This window comes from Erinaceus europaeus, chromosome 21 (assembly GCF_950295315.1).
Source record: "Erinaceus europaeus chromosome 21, mEriEur2.1, whole genome shotgun sequence".
Lineage (NCBI taxonomy): Eukaryota > Metazoa > Chordata > Mammalia > Eulipotyphla > Erinaceidae > Erinaceus > Erinaceus europaeus.
Window position 1 is genome coordinate 510653 of NC_080182.1, and position 22183 is coordinate 532835.

The following is a 22183-nucleotide window of genomic DNA, read 5'->3' on the forward strand; positions in this document are numbered from 1 at the left end:
CAAATAATAATAAAAAAAAAAATGCTGGGTTGTCAGAAAAGCCCTAACATTTTTTTCAAAGGTAATTTATTTATATAAAAAACAAAGGTCGGGGGTCGGGTGGTGGCGCAGTGGGTTAAGCGCACGTGGCGCAAAGCGCAGGGACCGGTGTAAGGAATCCGGTTCAAGCCCCTGGCTCCCCAACTGCAGGGGAATCGCTTCACGGGCAGTGAAGCAGGTCTGCAGGTGTCTATCTTTCTCTCCTCCTCTCTGTCTTCCCCTCCTCTCTCCGTTTCTCTCTGTCCTATCCAACAACAAAGCAACGTCAACATGGCAATAATAACCACAACGAGGCTGCAACAACTAGGGCAACAAAAAGGGGGAAAAATGGCCTCCAGGAGCGGTGGATTCATGGTGCAGGCACCGAGCCCAGTAATAACCCTGGAGGAAAAAAAAACAAAAAAACAAAGGTCAACCAATGATATATTGCCTGTTTTTGTTGGATAACCTTTTGCCACTTTTCAGTGAGCTTCGTTAATTCCTCATCCTTTATTTTAATTTTTTAATTTATTTTATTTTGCCTCCACGGTTATCGCTAGGGCTCAGTGCCTGCACTACAAATCCACTGCTCCTAGAGGCCATTGTCCTTTGACCTTGTTGTTATTGCTGTTGTTTTTGGATAGGACAGAGAGAAATCGAGAGAGGAGGGGGAAGAAAGAGGAGAGAAAGACAGACACCTGCAGGCCTGCTTCACTGCCTGTGAAGTGACTCCCCTGCAGGTGGTTAGCCGGGGCTCGAACCGGGATCCTTCTGCTGGTCCCTGTGCTTTGCGCCACATGCGCTTAACCCACTGAGCTACCGCCCAGCCCTAATTCCTCATTCTTAGAAGGACCAAACTTGACTGGTGAAAAACTGGACATGACGCTGATTGATAGCCTCATCTGAACTGAACGTTATACCACACAAGGAGTTGTGAAGAGAGCAAAACAAGTAGAAGTCTGATGGTACAGGGTCAGGTAAGTATGGTGGGTGTGGCAACACACCCCATCAAAGCTCCAATAATTTTTGATAGATGATGTGTGTGGTGGCTCTCATATTGTCCTAGTGGAACACATTCCTTTATAATTAATGATCTCGGGATATTAGTGGAGGGTGGATTCATTCAAACTGTCCAACTGCCAACAGTACACATTTGAACTGATTGGCTCCTTGGTAGGCACTCAAAGAATACACCTTTAAAATCCCACCACACTGAAAGCGTAACCATCCTCTATGTTAATATAGTTTGAAGCAGATCACTGTATCAAGATCAAGACTGTGCACCAAATTGATGTAAACAATCCACTTTTTCTTAAAATTTTATTCCATTTCTGGGGGTCGGGCGGTGGCGCAGTGGGTTAAGCGCATGTGGCGCAAAGCGTAGGAACCGGCGTAAGGATCCCGGTTCGAGCCCCCGGCTCCCCACCTGCAGGGGAGTCGCTTCACAGGCAGTGAAACAGGTCTGCAGGTGTCTATCTTTCTCTCCTCCTCTCTGTCTTCCCCTCCCTCTCTCCATTTCTCTCTGTCCTATCCAACAACGAATTGCATCAAGGGCAATAATAATAACCACAACGAAGCTACAACAAGGGCAACAAAAGGGGGAAAAAAATGGCCTCCAGGAGCGGTGGATTCATGGTGCAGGCACCGAGCCCAGCAATAACCCTGGAGGAAAAAAAAAAATTTTATTCCATTTCTACATATTGTTAGGGACAGCACAAGGACAAGTGATCTGGAGACCACGAACATCTGGGATGCAAACACATAATCGCATGTTCCCCATGCCAGTGGAGAAGGAATTGAGGTAGCCCCAGAAAATAGGAATGGGTTTTGGAAAGCACGTTGATCACAGTGGGAGGAGTTTTTCTTTTTTAATATTTTATTTATTTATTAATGAGAAAAACAGGAGAGAGAACCAGACATCACTCTGGTACATGTGCTACCAGGGACTGAACTCAGGATCTCACGCTTGAGAGTCTAGTGCCTTACCTACTGCGCCACCTCCCGGACCACAACAATCCACTTTTCATCACCAGTTAACAGTCGCTTCAAAAAGGATTGCTTTCCTCACTTTTAGTGAGCACACTGCAGATGTTTATAAGAGCCATCAAAGGAACTTCAGTGAGTTCATGAAGAACACAAATAGTGAGTTTATTTATATATCCCAGTTTCTTCAAGTGGTTGCAAATACTTGAATGATGGCTGTTCAAAGTTTCTATAATCTCTTATGTGATATACCCTGGGTTTGACTTGATCAATGCCTTAATCCTGTTGTCATAAACCTCAGTGGGCTGCCCTGACCAAGAAACATTGTTGAGATCAAAATCACCAGCACGGAACCTCATGAACCATCACTGGCACTGACCTTCAATTTATAAAATCCCCCAAACTCAACCAAATCACTCATTATTGTTTTTAATGAAGCTAGACATAGATGTGAATGACTCTAGTACTTACTTCCAGAAATGAATTAGTAGCACCTGTTTCAAAAATGTGTCATGACTTTTCTGACAAAGCAGTAGATGAGAAAAGGGCTGGGAGTCAGTGCATCTCATACAATACACAAGTCATTATGTGTAAGAGCCTGGGTTCAAGTCCCTGGTCCCCACCTGCAGGAAGGAATCTTCCAAGAGTGGTGGAGCAGGGCCGCAACAGTCTCACCTTCTCCCCCACTCCCACTTCTCTCTATACACACAAACATATACATGTGTAGATGTGCATGGAAAAGAATAAAATTTACTGCCAGGAGCTGTGCAGGTACCAAGCCTCAACAGTAACCTTAGTAGAAACAAACCAATAAACAAAAGCAGTAACAAACTAACAAACAAAAAAATACAGCTCAAGCTTGAGAAAATATTTTTCTGTCAGGCTCCTTCTTTCTTTTTTTTAAAAATATTTATTTATTTCCTTTTGTTGCCCTTGTTATTTTATTGTTGTGATTGTTGTTGTTGTTATTATTGATGTCATTGTTGCTGGATAGGACAGAGAGAAATGGAGAGAGATGGGGAGGAGAGAGAAAGACAGATGGGGAGGAGGAGAGAAAGACAGACACCTGCAGACCTGCTTCACCGCTTGTGAAGCGACTCCCCTACAGGTGGGGATCCAGGGGCTCGAACCGGGATCCTTACGCCGGTCTTTGCGCTTTGCACCACATGCGCTTAACCCGCTGAGCTACCGCCCGACTCCCAAGTTCCTTATTTCTAGATACTTTATTCTATGATCAGCAATCATAGAATCCCAATCCTGTTGTATTGCAATATAATTCCCATTCTGCCCAGTTAGCTAGGACAGCTCACTTTCCAGTCACCTACCAGATCTGCCAACAGTCAATTCTCCTCAGCATTAATGAATTAGGATGAAACAACTCAGTTTCAGTTTTTACATAGTTCTTTACTTCTATTAAGATTTAACTGGTCATGGGAGTCAGGCGGTAGCGCAGAGGGTTAAGCACAGGTGGCACAAAGTGCAAGGACCGGCATAAGGATCCCGGTTTGAGGCCCCAGCTCTCCACCTGTGCAGGGGAGTCGTTTCACAAGCAGTGAAGCAGGTCTGCAGGTGTCTGTCTTTCTCTCCTCCTCTCTGTCTTCCCTCCTCTCTCCATTTCTCTATCCTAATCCAACGACGACGACGACAATAATAAAAACTACAATAAAACAACAAGGGTAACAAAAGGGAATAAATAAATATTTAAAAAAAAGATTTATCTGGTTTTATCTTATGTCTTTACTTCCCTAATCTTCTCTTAATGTTCAGATGAGACCTACTTCCCTTGTAATGTGTCTTTCCTTATTCTTTGATGACCAGGCTAGGGACTGAATCCTTCATTTATAAGTAAATCTTCCCGAAAAAATGCTTTTGGAGATCCAAATCATCTACCTGAATTATGTGGGGGAGCAACTCATTGAAAGACTGGTTACTTAACAAAACAAGCTGTGTTGATACATGCCTTGCCAAAATACAGCACCCGACAGAGATCCTTGATGATGCCAGGCATTTCTGTGATTTTCTCCCGGCATTCCTCAAACTGAGCAGCCACACTATAGCATTTGCTTATGTGCCCACAGACCTGCAGACAGCACAGAGAAGAAAAAGAAGTGTCACATGTGTATTCTTATTGAAAGCTGGATCAAATCACCCCAAACTTAATTATTCAACTTTCTCTTTAAGATGCCATGCAGAAAGAAGCAGGACTGACAAACCCTGGCCATCACAACACATGAATCAAACCAACTGTGACCTGTTTCTGTATGGTGAGAGCTAAAAAAAGCTTATACATTGTTAAATGATTTAAAAAAAACAAAAACAATTATATGTAATATGGTCAGGTGGTGGTGCACCTGGTTAAGCAAGTATAGTGAAAATATGTAACAGACTACATGTTGCCTTTCAAAACCTCAAGTACTCTGTTTACTTGACTCTCGGATCAAGATATTTGTGTCCAGTTTATTAACACTGATGAATCATATTCTGTTTTTTACACTTAAAAACCAATAATGTAACTGAAAAGATCACATAAAAAAAGGAAATATACAATCCTCTTAATGAATTCCTGAGAGTTCAACAATGATAACCTTAATAGAAAAAACAGTCAACTGAAATACTCCAGGTAGGGGAAGAAGACAGAGATGGAAATTTAAAAGGGGGTAGAAGAAAAGTGAAGACAGTGGTAAGAATGCAACTGTTTGAACCTTGGTGTAAGGATGTAAGGGATCACTAAGATATTCACTACTTTAAGAAAAACTAAATAAATCGAAAGCTCACAACTGACTGAGTTCTTATCGTTCATCACACAGATCAGTAGCATCATTATCAGTTGGGAATTTTTTAGAAAAGCATATTCTCAGGCCCTCATCTCAGACCTATTTATTCAGAAACTCTATGGGAGGAAGTTGTGGGGGCTGAACAAATGGAGGTGGAGTCCAGTCACCATCCATGTTTTAATGAGTCCTCCAAGTAACTCTTACAGCTGTTACTCTATGAATTATTGGACTAGTGTAATTTTCTTGGAACCATGTATAAGCCTCACCTGTACTGACATGTCACTGGGTTTACTTGAACGATTCAAGACAGCCACACAGCGACTAAATGCCTCTTGCAATACCTGCGGACACAGAAGTCAACTATTAACCCTCCATTCTGATTTAAAGTCAGAGCTTTTTCTGGCAGGAACAGCTACTAATAAGTTGGTAAATAAGATCTGTTCAATTGGTATTTGTGAAACACGACACTCCTAACTAGCTACTTTGTAAGCAGTATTAAGTTTACCAGTATATAAATCTCCTACTCTCCAACTCAAGATGAAATAAAGCCTTAATTCCACGTTTAGTTTTGGTACTAGAATATGAAGAATGTTACGTTACCTACTAGAATAATTAAAGAATAGACTTTAACTGTATTTATATTTGGTGACTCATATATTGCTAAAAGTCATACAATCTCACCTAGAAAACAACTCAACTAGTTGAGCACAGTGCTTGTATGGCTGAGCTTTTTGGTTTGATCTCTGGCACTGTATTTGCCAGAGTAGTGCTCTGGTTTCTTTCCGGGCAGCTCCTGTGAAGTGTGTGCTCTTTTTCAAATGTAATGAATATCGTCTTTTCTTACACAAGGTATCTAAACTAGCTTGAAGGTAAGCACCCAAGTAATTCCATATTACCTCTATTCCATTTTCCCTTCTGAGCTCTTCAGCATTGAGAGCTGAGCAATTGACAGTGTGAAAAGCCAGCTCCGCAGCAGCAGGCAACAGTGGTGATGCTTTTGAAAAAAGGAGGTCATCTGAAGTTTCCATCGTAATAGTCCTAATTAGCATGGGGTAGCCTGCATATTTGTAAGGCTGCAAATCTGAGATAAGAAAAGGTTAGTGTAGGGAAGAGAATGAACAAACTAAAAAGTGATCATGTCATGGTTGTAAGGCGATTTCCACACTGAGCTCAATTATGGTGCCTTTAGGATTGATAAAATATTCAATAGCTTAAGCTTCCTAGTTCCAGTTTGTGAGAAAGAAGTCAAGTACAAAACCATTGGATCCTTCCTATTCTAGCAAACTTGTTTGGTTTATTTCTCTAAAATATTTCTACTAGGAAAGGAGCACATTCGGGTAGCTTAATTTCCTGAGGAGTATTGATTAATTTAATAAGTATTTTGGTCTCTAGTAATTATTTTCTGTATGTTATACACGTGATCCATGTCATTTTTCACCTGATCAATTAAGGCAATATACCAGAGATTATATTAATACTCATAATACCCACATACTTCTCCATAAAGAAAAGATAATGCGGAGACCAGGCGGTGGTGCAACAGGTTAAGCTCACATGACGAGAAGCGCAAGGACCGGTCTAAGGATCCCGGTTCAAACCCCTGGCTCCCCCACCTGCAGGGGGGCTGCTTCACAAGTGGTGAAGCAGGTCTGCAGGAGTCTCTGGCTTCTTCTGATATCCCCTCCTCAATTTCTCTCTGTCCTATCCAATTACAACAACAATCAAAACAATAAGGGCAACAAAAATGGGAAAAATGGCCTCCAGGAGCAGTGGATTTATAGTGCAGGCACTGAGCCCCAGCGACAACCCTGGAGGCAAAAACAAAAAGATTATGAAATATTATCTAAATGAGACTTTAAAACTTTTATTTGCTCTATGGACAATAAGTAATTTTTCTATTGGGTTGCTATGAAAGTCATGATATATTTTTCTAAGCAAAAATATGTCACAATTTTTCTGACAGTATTTTACTAGTTACCATGAATATTTGAAAATAAGGGATATAATTTGTTGCTAGAAATACAAAATAGAAATAATTAATTGTATCTAATTCCAGGTTTGATAAAAGAAATTTAAAAGCTGATGTGAAAGTTGATGTTTTTTAAAGTAGCATAACTGGACACTGTGTTTTGCTTTGCCATGTGCACAAGCCAGGTTCTAGTTCTGCTCCCATACTGGAGGAAATTTTAGTCCTGTGATTTAGTCTTTATTTCTCTGTTTTTGTCTCATTATCTGAAGAAGTCAATCCAGAGAGGCAAAGACCCATAATGACCCACTGTCCACCCTCCAAAAAAGGGACAGATAGGGGGCAGGGAGTTGGTACACCTCGCAGGGTGTACGTGACAATGCAAAAGGACCTAGGTTTGAGCCCCCCCGTCTCTCCACCTGCAAGGGAAACCTTTGCAAATGTTGAAGCAGTGTAGCAGGTGTCTCTCTGTCTCTCTCCCTTATCACCCCCTTCCCTCTCAATTTCTGACTGTCTCTATCCAATAAATGATAATAAAAAATTTTAAAAGTAAAAGATGAAATGAAATGAATAGGTGTACCATTCTATTCTTTCCATCCAGTTTTTCATTTTAAAAATACTTACTAAAGAGGAATAACAGGCAGGAACATTAAATGTATATGGCACTATAATTCTGCTTTTTTTTTTTTTTTAAAGATTTTAAAATATTTATTTATTTCCTTTTTGTTGCCCTTGTTGCTTTAATTGTTGTTGTAGTTATTATTGTTGAGGTCGTCATTAAGATCGGACAGAGAGAAATAGAGAGAGTAGGGGAAGACAGAGGGGGACAGACACCTGCAGACCTGCTTCACCGCTTGTGAAGTGAGTGACTCCCCTGCAGGTGGGGAGCTGGGGGCTTGAACTGGGATCCTCATGCCAGTCCTTGCACTTTGCACCATGTGGACTTAACCCGCTGCGCTACTGCCTGACTCCCTATAATTCCTCTTGTAACCCGCATCAAGGTTACTTCTAGAGGATAGTCAATGATCTCCCTTAATCCATTTAATTTTGCATTAACATACTCTTCAGAGGCTGAAGCAATATGATTTTTACTGTGAAAATTAAAGTTAAAAAAGCCTGTTCTTAAGAGTTATTATTTTTTCCCCTTTTTTTAAAAAATATTTATTTTATTTATTCCCTTTTGTTGCCTTAGCTGTTTTTTTTTATTGTTGTAATTATTGTTGTTGTTGTTGGATAGGACAGAGAGAAATGGAGAGAGGAGGGGAAGACAGAGAGGGGGAGAGAAAGACAGACACCTGCAGACCTGCTTCACCACTTGTGAAGCGGCTCCCCTGCAGGTGGGGAGCCAAGGGTTCAAACCGGAGGCTCAAACCGGGATCCTTACGCCGGTCCTTGCGCATTGGGCCATGTGCACTTAACCCGCTGCACTACCGCCTGACTCCCTTAAGAGTTATTTCTAAACCAGACTTGTCTCCAATCTTAATGTGACAGAAATGTATACAATGATCAATAGAAAAAAAGAGAGAAAAATGATAAAAGTGAGGTGTTTCATGGCAAAGTTGTTCCTTTTTAGACAGAGGCAGAGAGAAGAGGAGACAGGAAGAGACCACAGCACCAAGCTTCCTTCAGAGTGGTGGGGGCGGGGTTCAGACCTGCGTAGCACCTGACAAGGAGCACACTATCCCAGTGAGCTACACACACAAACTGAGAGCCTCCACAGAATGAGAATGAGAATGTCCTCTACAGAGGGAAAGGACAATCTTGTAAGTAATGTAAAAATGCTGAAAACCAGTTATGAAGTGAAAGCATAAAAGAGTACATAGGTCTTGAAAATTATTTTTTATTGTATCTAAAATACAGTGGGATGAAGCTTTTGTAATAAGAACTTAAAAATCTATTAAAACATTATGTAGAGAAAGGTAATTAGTTGGAGGAAGAAATAAAAAATTGAGAGCAACAAAAGCTTTACCTTCCTTATGACGATTGAAGAGAATGCTCTGTGTTTTCAGAATTAAAATTATATTTTCTGGATCTGGTCCATCCACTACTTTTGAGGATTTTGTACACAAAAATTCATATGCTTTATTCACTTTTTCAAACATATCCTGTATATAACCAAACATAAAATTTTATTGGTACAACTCAAATCACAATTTAAGCAGAACACAAATGGTTTGAATCTTACCAACAACTAATTTTTTTTTTTTTTAGCTATTTCATTTTCTTTCTTACATTAAGGAATTCATTCCAGCTGTAATATACCTGGTATACATTTAAGGCGAAACTGGTTTTCTCCCCAAACAGCTTTTAACTGACCTCAATACCATTTACTAAAGTATCCTTTATACTGGTTTATACTATATAGATCATATTTAAAATGATAAATATTAGAGTTTCTGAGTTGTTATTCAAAAACGTTAAGAACTGCTGCTAAGCGAGTACTGTGGCAGGCATATGATAAGTGTTCCATGTATGTTATCTCATTCAACTCTCACAAGAAACAATATGAAGCCTGCACCATTACTGTTTTCTTTCTTTTTACATAGTGACAGAGAGGCAGAGGAGTGACTACAGCACCGAAGCTTCTTTCAGTGTGGTGGGGCTGAGCTAGAACCTGGGTCATGCAGATGACAAAGCGGCACACTGTCTGAGTGAGCCATTTCACCAGCATGAGGCTTACAGCATTATTATACTCACTTCTCAGATAATGCCACATTACTTGCCTATGTTGTCTAACGCCGACCAAAGACATGGTTGTACCCATGATTAAAATACATGAATTGACATCATTTTTAATGCCAACTATTCTCATTCAGGAATAATGTCTGTCTCCAAAAAGACAGTGACATTGAAAATCAGTGAAAATTTCCAGCATTGGCCTGTCAATCTTAGACTTAACAGTTCTTGCCCAATTTTATCTTTTATGAAACTTCATTGGTAATTCTGTAAGAAGCCAGAAGAGGCAAGATCATGGAATGCTGGCAACAGATGATTTTAAGTCTAGACCAAAATCTCTGTTTCAGTGAGAATCGTGCAAAACTTGTTATCATTAGAAAACAAACCAAACAGCAGCATCAGAAAATAAATGCCAAAGGCGTCTGGATGGCAAGGCTTATGAACTATCTTTCGACACACCTAACTTTCAATTATTGATGTGACCACCCACATGAGTTACTTATTAGACACAAGTAAGGAGAATAAAATCCCCAGATTATTAAGTCGTGGCAGCCCCTCTATAAACTTAGTAAAGACCATCTGTGCAGAAAGCGTGGGAATACACACTATAAGCTAAACACAGACCACACACATACCATGAGGCAAACAGTGGCACAAAGGGCAAAGATTATTTCTTTCTCCACTTAAAACAGCAACAGAGCACAAGGAAGGCAACTATGAAAAATTAATTCCAAAGGCAGTACATACCCGCCCTTCTGGATTCTTATCAGGGTGGTACTTTTGTGCAAGTCTGAAATAAGCTTTCCTAATCTTGCTCTCATCATGCCTGATAGATAGAAAAATTTTTTTGGAGAATAGTTTAGATATAAGAAAAGCATTTACATAATCATTAATTTTAGTATTATATAATCACATGTTAAGCAGCATATTTAATACAGGTATAAAGATAAGATTATATATATATTTTTTAAAGATTATAAGTGAAAGGTAAATCCAAAAAGTTCCCTATATAAGGTTATCATCCCCTTCAAATAACAAAAATCATATTTGGGGTTTGAACAACTAAGGTAATTTCTTAACTAATTTGTCAAATGTCCCTTCAAACTATTAAGATTTTAAACCTCCAGTTTGGCCAAAGATGTAAAAACTCAATCTATACTTTATAAGTCTTAACACCCCCTTTCCTCTACCATTTTACTGTAACATTTCAGCTGCATTCTCTGCTATGTGTCTTTTACATAGTATTTTAGGCAGTGTACCCAACTGCTTCCTTAATGCATGACACAAACGGCAAGAGAAAGGGAAGGTGAGTATGCCAGTGAGTTCCACATTTCAGGTGATGTGGGTCAGGTGCTCTGCATACACCATGTAAACTACTACTGGAACAGAAGATGGCAGTTATGCTGATAAAATCATAGTGAGCAAAAAACCACAAGGACATAGTTCCATCTGGCTAATCCCATAGGTATAATGGCAGGTTTAATAATTTAGGTTTTTGATATTAATATACTGTTAAGATCTACAGAGTTTATTTTAATGTGACAGAGAAAGAGAGACACCAGAGTACTCACTGCTCAGCTCTGAATTACGGTGGTATTGTGGACTGAACCTGTGACCCTGCAGGCCGAGGCATGGAAGCCCACTATGAAACGGCTGTGCTATTTCCCCGAGATATTTATATTTTAAGGTGAGACAGACATTGACCACTAGAATATGTGAGAAAGACTCACGGCCCCTGTCCTTGAGGGAGATGAAGTACTTCATAAGCTTCATCTATTGACATCATAGGTGGCTTCTTTTCTACTTCCTTTTTCCAGGCGTCAAGGGTATCTTTTAGAAGCTTAACCTTGAAGACAGAAGACAAATATGTCTATTAAAGTGTTTCAGAAACTGATTCCTAACTTACAGCATTCTCATAACATTTGTATATACCGTGAGTTTCTCTGCTATTCTTTAAGTTAATAGCTTTCTGACTATAAATCACCCATATCACCTTCTTAGCACTGTTGAATTGCTAGGTAACAAGGTATTTGTTACAGGACTATATTGTCTATTTTGGGGGGAGTGAGCACCACACTCCATTTCCCTGCCCCCAGACTCTAATTTAAAAATCAGACAGAGAAAAATAGGGAGAGACACCAAAGCACCACCCGCCATTCCTGCAGCTTCCCTGAGCGCCACACCAAAGATCTTCATGCGGTACCGGGGTTCACAGCCGAGCTGTTCGAGCAGGTGACGTATGTCTCCCAGTTTCCCATTTCTATCCTTTCAAGTTGTATTTATACTATGCTATTTTTTGTGTGTGTCTAAGACATTCACAAAGTATGAAAGACTCATTAGTGATATTCTACAGTCATAATGTAAGCAGAATATGGTGGTGCCTCAAGATGATCGAATTTGATCATTGATCATCTGGCATTGAAACAAATATAAGGAATAGCAAACACAAGAAAAGTCTGAGCGCTTAAAAAGAAAGGGTATTTATCCATGTCTCTGTGCTAAGGATGTGGGTGCTTTACAGACTGTAGCAGATGTGAGCCACCTAGGTAATTTGAGTACCACACAAACACACTGATACTTTGAGAGACTTGTGTATTTTTCAACAAGTGATGGTCTTTGATTGAAACCTAGAGCTGGCTAAATATCTGGCAGCAATCTACCCACCTTCATTCTGCATTGATACCCCGAAGAGGGAGTGATTTGTGGTAAAAATGGCAATTGAGGGGGTAAGGGTAGGTAGCTCGCAGGTGATGATATATATATTAAACTACAGTCAGAGTTACGCAGAGCTAGTAGGGAATACTCGAATTGTTATCTTGCACACCTGGATGAGTGCACACATTGCTAGTGTATGGACCCGGCCTCAAGGCCCCAGTGCCACCGTCAGGGAGGAAGCTTCCCAAGTGGTGAAGCAGTGCTCCAGGTGTCTTTCTCTCTCCCTCTCTGCCCTCTTTCCTCTCAATTTCTGTCTCTATCCAAAATAAATAAATAAATGTATAAGCAAACAAACTTTACTAAAAAGAAAGAAATGAAGAAACCATTACCCTTCTTAGCACAGAAGGAATGCTTAGAAATGATTAGGAGCTACTTTTATGGAATAAGAAAACAATAAATTAATCTGCTGACTTACCGGGTCTTTAATTGGCCAATCTGGAAACCGGAGTGTATCACAAAGTTGTTTGAGGTAATAAATACTACAAAATAATTCATTTTCTAGTTGTGGATAGCTGATTACTGGGATTGGACAGTACTGATAAAGTGCTCTTGTGTTACTCTGAAGGCGAGGTGTGAAATCAGCAAGATGGGCAGCAATCTTCTCTATCATGAGGCGCCTACAATTACAGAAAACTTCAGGCACTATTGAAGGGACTACTGAAGCTTAAAGGAAAGCTAGTCATGCAATATAGCCATGTGAATCTTCCTTTGGGCACCTCAATTACTGGCATGAAATGAGTTCATTAAAATACTACTTGGGTGGTCCGGGAGGCAGCGCAGTGGATACAGCACTGGACCTCCAAGCATGAGGTCCTGAGTTCAATCTCTGGCAGCACATGTGATGTCTGGTTCTTTCTCTTTCTCTCCCTATATTTCTCATTAATAAATAAATAAAATCTTTTTTTTTTTTTAAAGAATACTACTAGGGATATTCTAAAGTTACCATAAATATTCAATGGACATAAACTTATTTTTAACACCTACTTATGAAGAAGATCACAGAAAACGGTTCATATACCTAATCCTTCCAACTGAAAAACCAGTCAGAGGCAGGCCAAGTGGCAGTCTGCATGCATGAGGGTGCAGTCAGAAAAGTCAAATTTGCTATTAGCCTGAAGAAGGAAATCACATCATATGTGATCTACTCACCACAACCGAGGATCTGATCCTCAGCTAAGGAGAGACTTCACCTCACTGGAATGCAGAAAACTACGCCTTATGACGAGGGACTTACATTAACTAGTCCTGGGGGGATTTTCTGTCATAGAAAAACTGCTGTAAACTAATTCACACTCATATTTCAACACACAAAATATATGACTTTTGTAGGGTACATTCACATTGGTAGCTAAGCAACCTACAAGAATCTAGATGACAACCAGCAGGTGGCACTGTAGGTGGGAGAGAGGCAAGAAAGAGTGAATCAGACTGAAAAAACTCAGATGTACTACCCAGCTGAGGAAACAGCTCTTTTAAAAGATGTAGAGCCAATCAGAAAGGTGCCAACATATTAAACATAAAATACAATCAACTGGGAGCTGGGCGGTATCACAGCAGTTTAAGCACACGTGGTGTGAAACGCAAGGATAAGGGTCCCAATTCGAGGCCCCAGCTCTCCACATACTTGGGGGTGGGTGGGGGGGGGGCTTCACAGGAGGTAAAGCAGGTCTGCAGGTGTCTATCTTTCTCTCCCTGTCTTCCCCTCCTCTCTCCATTTCTCTCTGTCCTATCTAACAATGACAACATCATCAATAACAACTACAACAATAATAGTAATAAAACAAGGGCAACAAAAAGGAATAAATAAATAAAACAAAAAATATATAATCAACTGGTTACTTACCTCATTTCACTGCTCCAGATTGCTTCTGGAGTGTCAAATTCTCCAAGAAAAATCTCAGAAAATTTTTCAGGCTCGTAATTTTCTAAGTAACAAACCATTGCTTCTGGTAAAATGTGCCCAAGTATACTTCTCTGGAAAATGTCTTGTCCTTTTGTCTTTAAAGCAAAATAAAAAAGCAAGAAAACACTAAAATGTCTTTGAAATACAAAGAAACCTACTTTTCCTAATCAGTATTAGAAAATATTGTAAGAAAATGTTAATAGAACCACTGAAACATCACTTTGCTTCTTTGGAAATTAATTTTATTTTTACTACTTTCTAACCAGAGCACTATTCAGCTCTATCTAGTTCATGGTGATACAGCAAACTGAACCTGGGGCCGGAAAGAACTCAGGTCAAAGAACCTTTTGCACAAACACTATCCTATCTCTGACAACTATTTTAATTTTTAAATAGAAATAACTTTGGGCTATAACATTATTTGGGTTGCAGGCATACAGAATTATCAACATTTGTGTAGACTACATTATGTCCACCACCATAAGTCTAGTCTCCACCCTTCATCATACCTTCCACTCAACTTATATGCCCTGGCATATGGGTATATATGCATATGTTTATCTACTTATCTTTATAGTCTAAGAATATTGTAGTCTTATATTTTGTTCTTTATGTGAGTGAAATCAGATTGTCTTACTCCATCCAACTAATTTGCTTAGGTCCATCTATGTTGCTTAAAATGGCAGAATTTATCTTATTTCTAGCAGCTGAAGCATGTCACTGCATGTAGAGACCCCAACTTGATTCAATGAGCTCTTAATTATCAGGCACTTGAGTTGTTTCTAACTCTTGGCTGCTGTGAATGATGCTGTGATGACATGGTGAGGTATCTATTTCTTCAGATTAGTGCTGCTGGGATAGCTGCACCATATGGTATTTCTTTTTTTTTTTTTTTAAATTTTATTATTAGTAGTATTTTTTGTTGTTTACCAGAGCACTGCTCAGCTCTGGTTTCAGTCTGGTGGACTGAACCTAGGACTATGGAGCCTCTGGCATGAGAGTCTCTTTGCACAACCATTATGCTACCTACCCTCAACCCATCGTATGTTATTTCTACTAATCCTATCTATCTTATCTATCTATCTATCTATCTATCTATCTATCTATCTATCTATCTAATCTTTGTAGTATCTTTTTTAATTGCATAGAGACAGCCAGAAATGAAGAGGGAAAGGGGAGGCAGAGAGGGAAATAAACAGAGCCTGTAGCCCTGCTTCATTGCTCACAAAGTTTTCCCCCTGCAGGTGGGGACTGGGGGTTGAACCCTGGTCCCTAAGCATTGTGACATGTGCCTGCCCTCAACCAGAGGTGCCGCCATCTGGTTCCTCTACTAACTTCTTTTTAATTTAAAGAAAACTACTTGTTTTCATTTGGACACGATAACCTACAGTACAGTTGTTGACACGTACAATTTCTCATTGCCAATGGCAGGTGCCTGCAAAATATTCAAAACCACCTTCACAGTAGTGAGGTGGAACTCCACCGCTCTTTTAATTTGCATTTCCCTAAAAATAGAAGATGATGAGCCTGCTAACCATCTGTATGTCTTTTTTTTTTTTTTTGAGAAACTATTCAGATCCTCTGGCTCATTCTTCAATCAGGTTGTTTATTTTCTTGTTGCTGAATTATATAATTTTTATGTAATATATTTTACATACTGTCAGATGTGTGATTTGCAACTATCTTCTATTCAGTAGGACTTGTGGTGGTGGTAGGAGGATCATGAGATTGAGGGATGTATTCATTCATTTTTGTTACTTTAGGCTATGAATTAATTTAACCCCTTTGATTTATTTTTTTGATAGTTCCAAATAAATTTTATGAGATTTCTGTTCTGCTTCTACAAAGAATGTCATTGGAATTTGATAAGGACTGTGCTGAGTCTGTATGATAAAATGGTTGAAGATGCAATGGTTATTTCCAATCTATAAACATGGAAGACCTTTACATTTCTTTGTCTTCCTTTATTTCTTTAAGGAAAAAAAATAATTTTTGATTTTTCAGCATACAGTGTGTAAAAATTACAAGATTTTGAAAGAGGCTTGGCATGCACTCCAAGGTGGAATTCTCCAGCCCTGCAGCAGGCTTAACCTTCTTAGGTGAAGGTGGTAGGCATTATAAGCAATATTTTAAACCTTTAATTTTTTTCTCATTTTCTATTTGTATAAAGCCATGGAAATTATGCTGTTATGAGTGACAGATTACTGAGGCAGAAAGTGTTCTTTTTAGGGATCCATGGACTGATGCAGTTGAGTATATACCATCAAAGTGATAAAACATTACTTGGTTAATTTCCTAAGCAGTCCTCTGGTTTTGGAATACTCTGCTCTGAAGAGAGTAAGAAAACCAGTGGTGCATGAAGAGCTTAACAGATTTTGAGAGCAAACCTTTGATTATGTTTGACAATAAATACTCACAGATTATAGGTACATAGTTTCAGAATGTAAGTAGCAAAAAAAAAAAAACCAGTATCCAGGCTGGCAAGACAGTTCAGTGGACAATGCTTTGTCATGTGCCCAAGGCCAAGCTCATCCTACACCACCCTGGAAGGAGCATCGGTGCTGTGGCCTCTTTCCCTCTATACCTTTGTCTCTGTCTAAAACTAACTGGTTCAGAGTGGTAAAGTCCTGGTGATGACCACTCTCCCCCCCACCCCGCTCTCTACCCCCCAAAAGAGATCTCAATAGCTTCAAAAAACAAAATTTGGCACTTCTGCCAACTTACAATATAAGCAAAATGAAGCCTGAAATTTTGTTGGATCTTAGATCTGACTATATAAAACTTAAGTATACATTGAACTATTTGGTTGTCAGAAAAGCCATGACCCATTTTTGCATGGAGAAACAGAAAAAAATACTTCATAATTTTCCCAACAGCCCAGTATTTATAAAACTTATCAAAGTGAGCGTTTATGAAATTTTTTATATTTATTTCCTTTTGTTGCCCTTATTGTTGTAGTTCTTATTGTTGTTGATGTCGTTGTTGGAACCAAAGTAAGTTTTACATAAGAAGAACAAGTAGTATTCACAGGGCTACCAGGTTATAACTCTTATTTGTGATTTTAAATCTAATGGGAAACTATTTTTTTTCATTTAAAACATATCAGTGAATAAAATAATGCCTACAAGTGCTTACAAAACATTCCAATTCAAGAAACTGTAATGTCAGGAATGCTAGTCACTACTATCTTACACTTGCACAGGACTGATCTGGCTTACCTCCTCTGACTTGAAAGCCTGTCTGCTATGTGTATACTTCAAGAATCTAGGGGAAAAAAAAAAAGACAGATTACTTGTCATTTATAGGGACTGATTAAGATTCAGTAACTTTACTTTTCTTTATACATATAAGTTAAAAAACAACTTGCAAATACACATTCCCAAACTGCTTCATTTCTAATTAGGCAATAACTCAAGCGGGCTAGGCAGGTAAGTCATGGTCTTACTAATTTTCTAAAGTAATATAAAAAATTACTCAAAAATATAAAACTGCATGAATAATATTAACAGTTATATTAAAACATATTTTAAAATACCAGATGAAAATAAAGTTATGTTAGACAGTAGATCAGTGTTATTCTGAGTAATTTCCCTGCCCCATTCTTCCAAATTTCAGTTTTCAGACAGATAAATTACAATGAACAACTTAAGTAAAAATAACAGCAATGTTTACTAAAATAAATAAATAAATAAATAAATCTCTGCATATTTATTTCAAATAATTACATTGTTTAAATTTTTTATGAGAAAGCAGAGTACTGCTGAGTTCCTGGCATATGTGGTCAGGGTTGAAGCTGGGGCTTCATGCTTGAAAGTCCTGCACTATCTTCCCAGTTCAAATAATAATTTTGAATAGATTACCATTCAGGTTCTTACCGAGCAACAGGGAGCACATTGGAACCTGTATACATCATGATAAAGAAAAATACTCCACTCAGATAAAGACGAGGTAACTGTGGGTTATCTTGCATGATGTCATATAACAAAATAGCAACCTTCTCAACAAGGATAGGGTCAAAAGTCAGCAGTAGCTAAAAGGAAGGAGAAATTTCTTTTTGTTACTGGGTTTAACACTTCCAAAATCATCAGCCCTTTTAGTCTTGTGTATTTCACACATATGTAATGGAGTCATAGACACACTGTACAGTGAGTCCCAAATCAAAATTCACATAGAATTCAGCAAGCTTACCTACCACTCTCAAAACACTTGAAACGTAATTCATTTTACAATATTTAACACAGAAATAGTGCACTATTAAGAATTAATCAAACTTATTCATAACGAGTCTAAGATGCCTTAAATTACTTTAACATGATCTCTGTTAACAAAAAGGGGGGGGGGTGGTGAAACTACAGAAAAGCAGCCATGCTTTGGGTTAATTTGTTTGGCTCAGTTAACTAGAACTCAGGACAAGTGAAACACCGTCCCAAAGTATAAGTAGAAGGTAAAAGTGCGAGTGAGTATGATCAGGTTTTCTTTCTTTCTATTCATTTATTTGCCTCCAGGCACTGGGGCTCTGTGCCAGCATTATGAATCCACTGCTCCTGGCAGCCATTTTTTCCATTTGGATAGGACAGAGAGACACCGGCAGACCTGCTTCACTGCTTGTGAAGCAACCCCCTGCAGGTGGGGAGCCGGGGCTCCAACTGGGATCCTTGTGCAGGTCTTTGTATCATTCTACTATCAGAAAATCCCAAATAGATGTCCTCTCTAAAAATGTTTTTTGTTTATTTATTTTTGTGTACCACTCGATAGAAATGGAGAGAAATTGAAAGGGGAGTGGGGAGACAGGAAGAGAAGCAGAGAGATACCTGCTTCGCCACTCGTGAAGTTTTCCTCCTGTAGATGGGGACCACAGGCTTGAACCTGGGTCCTTGCACAGTGTAATGCGAGAACTTAAGCAGGTGCACCACCACCTGGCACTCTTAGTTTCTAGAAATTTGAGCTAGAAATAGTGAGGGGATACCTGGGACAACTGTGAATTTGAACTTACTCATGAAGTAGTTTGTTGGTTTGCTTCTAAATTCTGCTTCTAAGACCCCTTCTGTTGCATTGCTTGACTCTGTGGTCTATTTACATAATCATTGTTTTCACTGGTTTAATCCTCACTGGTTCGTGTGCTTTTTCCTTCTCCTCACCCCCTATCCTATGAATATCCTCTTCTGACCTGACACTTCCGCCTCAGGAGATATGTAGGACAAGACTGAGATTAGAGATAGCTTGCACTGCATTCCTCATCAATAAAGACTGAACTGTGTCCCACTCACTCCCTGGTCGTCTTGTTTCCCATCCACGAAGCTAGACCAGCAGTAGTTTAAAACAACTGAGTTTCTTTTCTTAATTTTTAAATTTTCTTTATTTTTGGATAGAGATAGCCAGAAATCAAGAGGAAGGGGGAGACAGAGAGACACCTGCAGCACTGCTTCACTACTTGCAAAGCTTTCCCCCTGCAGGTGGGGACCAGGGACTCAAACCTGGGTCCTTGAGCATTGCAACATGTGCACTCAACCAGGTCCGCTACGCTACCATCTGGCCCCCCAAATGGATTTTTTAATTTCAATTTCATGATAAGGAATCTTAATAAGTTTTATCTTAAATAAAAATGGCACTTTAATTTCTATAAATACTTCCAATTTTGGATTACGTGCTAAATATAAAGAATTAAGTCTAAGCATTAGCTCAGATAAGAAGTTCGAGAATAAGAAGTACAACTAAACAGCTCTATTTCTTTAAGTAAATTATTTAAATTTCTGTGTCTTCATTTAGTACTGCTTGCCTATTTTAGATCAATATAAAAACTGAGAAGCTGTATCAAATGGTAAAACTGGAGAACACTTTCAGAGTCATATGACATAGAGAAACCCGTAACAAGCAATGTAGATGAAGTAACTGAAAACTACTGTAGTGGTCCAATTCCTTCCCTCTCTACCTCTCATTACATCTGGGAAAAAATTACTCAGTTCTGCAACAGCAACACACACACACACACACACACACACACACACACACACACACACACACACACACACTTCCAGTCATTCTTCACTGAAATTTTAGAATGTTTGCATTTACTTTTTTTTTTTTTTTTTTTTTTGGAATACAATTTCACCAATCTCAGAAAAATATCCAGAAGAGATGGATTTTCTAGGCATGGTTATTAACCTACTTGCTAAAAGAATCTGGAATAAAAACCAAATCCCTCTCCTTGTAACATCTCAAATATGAAGTTGTATTGGTGGTGGGTTACCAGAATAAATAATTGTAGTGTTTCTTCATTTAAACATCTGAAAATAATACCCAAAGCAGAAAAGCACATGATTTTTAAAATGTTTGTATGCTTAAGCACATAAATTGTGGGGAGTGAGCATTGATAGGTCATTATCAATGTTGTATTGAGTTATTTTAATTATCAGTGACTAGGACAGGTACTTTACATATTATGTGAGTACTGAAGCATACAAATTAAATCCTTTTTTCTTCAGAACAATGTATATAACTGATAGGTATAAATGAAAGAAGTTACTGGCAGAAATTTAAAAGTCACAACACATGTGATTAGTATGAAAACACACTGAGATTTGGCAATGCAGTAATCAGGAAACAAGAAGAGGAAGATAATGACCTGAAATCTCTGTGATCTGACTTATTTGGGGCAAATGTTAATCTAGAGTTGAGGTAGTTTAATTCCAAAAGAGCAAAATAATGATTAATAAAAAGACACTTCAGAATTTCCTGTGCAATCTCAACTCAACACTTTGGGTGAGTTGCTAGTAGTGAAAATATGTAACTTAAGCGTATGAGATAAAAAGAACAGGATTGTTGTACTCCCTCCCTTCTTTCTTTCTTTTTGCTGATAAATAAAGAGGGAAGGGAGAGAGAGAGGGAAAGAGAAAGAGACACATCTATAGCACTGCTGACCATTTGTGAAGTCCTCCACCCCCTGCAGGTGAGGGCCAGGAGACTGACCTCAGGTCTCTGCACAGGGTAATGTGTGCACCACTGTTAGGCCCTGTGTGTACTCATTTCTTACACTCTGACCCACCCCACCACATCTGTGTCCTGCTGGTGTGCTTCTCAGTAGTTTCAATATAAAACTGCCCCCTAAAGCTGCATATCACCTTTGAGTTACAGTGGGGTTATTTTATTTATTAAAATGGTGTTATTTTAATTGAATTTATTTGGAGAATAATTCTGAAATGTGGAGGCTTCTTGTAGTTAAGACTTCTTGCTACAAAATCTTTCTCAGTAAATTCAGATTATCCACTAAATTAAGAGAAAAAAAGAGTAATTCATGGTTCAGGCTTTTTGAAAATTGAGCAGACTCTAATAAAAAGAATAGGAGGGGAGGGGTCAGGTCCTGGAACACGATGGCAAAGGGGGGCCTCGCAGGGGTTGTGCTGTCGTGTGGAAAACTGGGAAACGTTACACATGGACAGACTACTGTATTTTACTGTCAACTGTAAACCATAATCCCCCCCAATAAAGAAACTAAAAAATAAATAAATGAATAAATAAAAAGACTAAGGCTCATAATAAAATTAAATAAAGGGGAAAGATTCTTATAATACTGTTCCCAAATTGGTAGCGTATAAGTAACCCACCTGAATAATATGGGGAAGGCAAGCACTGTCCGACAGCAGTCTCTTCACTCTGGGTAAAGGTCGAATGATGGCATTGTCTTGATCCCTAGAAAATAGATTGTCACACTCAATATTCAATATATTTACTGAATTTGCATGTTCAGAGCATAGGACACTCTACCAGGCATGAAGCATGTTACCTTACTTTTTTGTTAATGAAGACACTAAGCTCTCATACAGCTGGGAACATGATTAGGTATTTTGGTTTAAATCTATTTGGCTGCTTATTATGACTTCATTTCCTTCCATAAGATTTCCTTGAAAAACAGAACCCTAGAAGAGCCAAAGACTCTTATTTATTATTTAATTGATTAAACTTGGTGTTGTCCAACACACTGTCAGTGGATGTTTCCCCAAAGGGCAATAAAACTTTGTCATATAAGCTTGAACCTTTAACTACAGTTGGTGTTTTCCATGTATAGCCTTAATCACAATGCTACGTTACTTTTGAATACTAGTAACATGGTTTTAGGGTCAAACTTTTAAAGAGAAATGGAACCACAAAAAT

At 38.8% G+C, this 22183-nt stretch overlaps 1 protein-coding gene across 2 annotated transcripts in view; it reads right to left on the reverse strand.

Moving 5' to 3' along the window:
• DNAJC13 (DnaJ heat shock protein family (Hsp40) member C13) overlaps positions 1-22183 on the reverse strand; it is a 149734-nt gene that overhangs the window by 38944 nt on the left and 88607 nt on the right. For both annotated transcript variants that reach the window (XM_060180241.1, XM_060180240.1), the window contains 11 exons: positions 21637-21721; positions 17911-18065; positions 17254-17299; positions 13976-14130; positions 12548-12749; positions 11148-11263; positions 10165-10243; positions 8711-8846; positions 5672-5856; positions 5042-5116; positions 3962-4081 (listed from right to left, as the gene is read on the reverse strand). In XM_060180241.1, the coding sequence (XP_060036224.1) occupies positions 3962-4081; positions 5042-5116; positions 5672-5856; positions 8711-8846; positions 10165-10243; positions 11148-11263; positions 12548-12749; positions 13976-14130; positions 17254-17299; positions 17911-18065; positions 21637-21721 (1354 nt within the window). The remainder of the gene's footprint in view (positions 1-3961; positions 4082-5041; positions 5117-5671; positions 5857-8710; positions 8847-10164; positions 10244-11147; positions 11264-12547; positions 12750-13975; positions 14131-17253; positions 17300-17910; positions 18066-21636; positions 21722-22183) is intronic.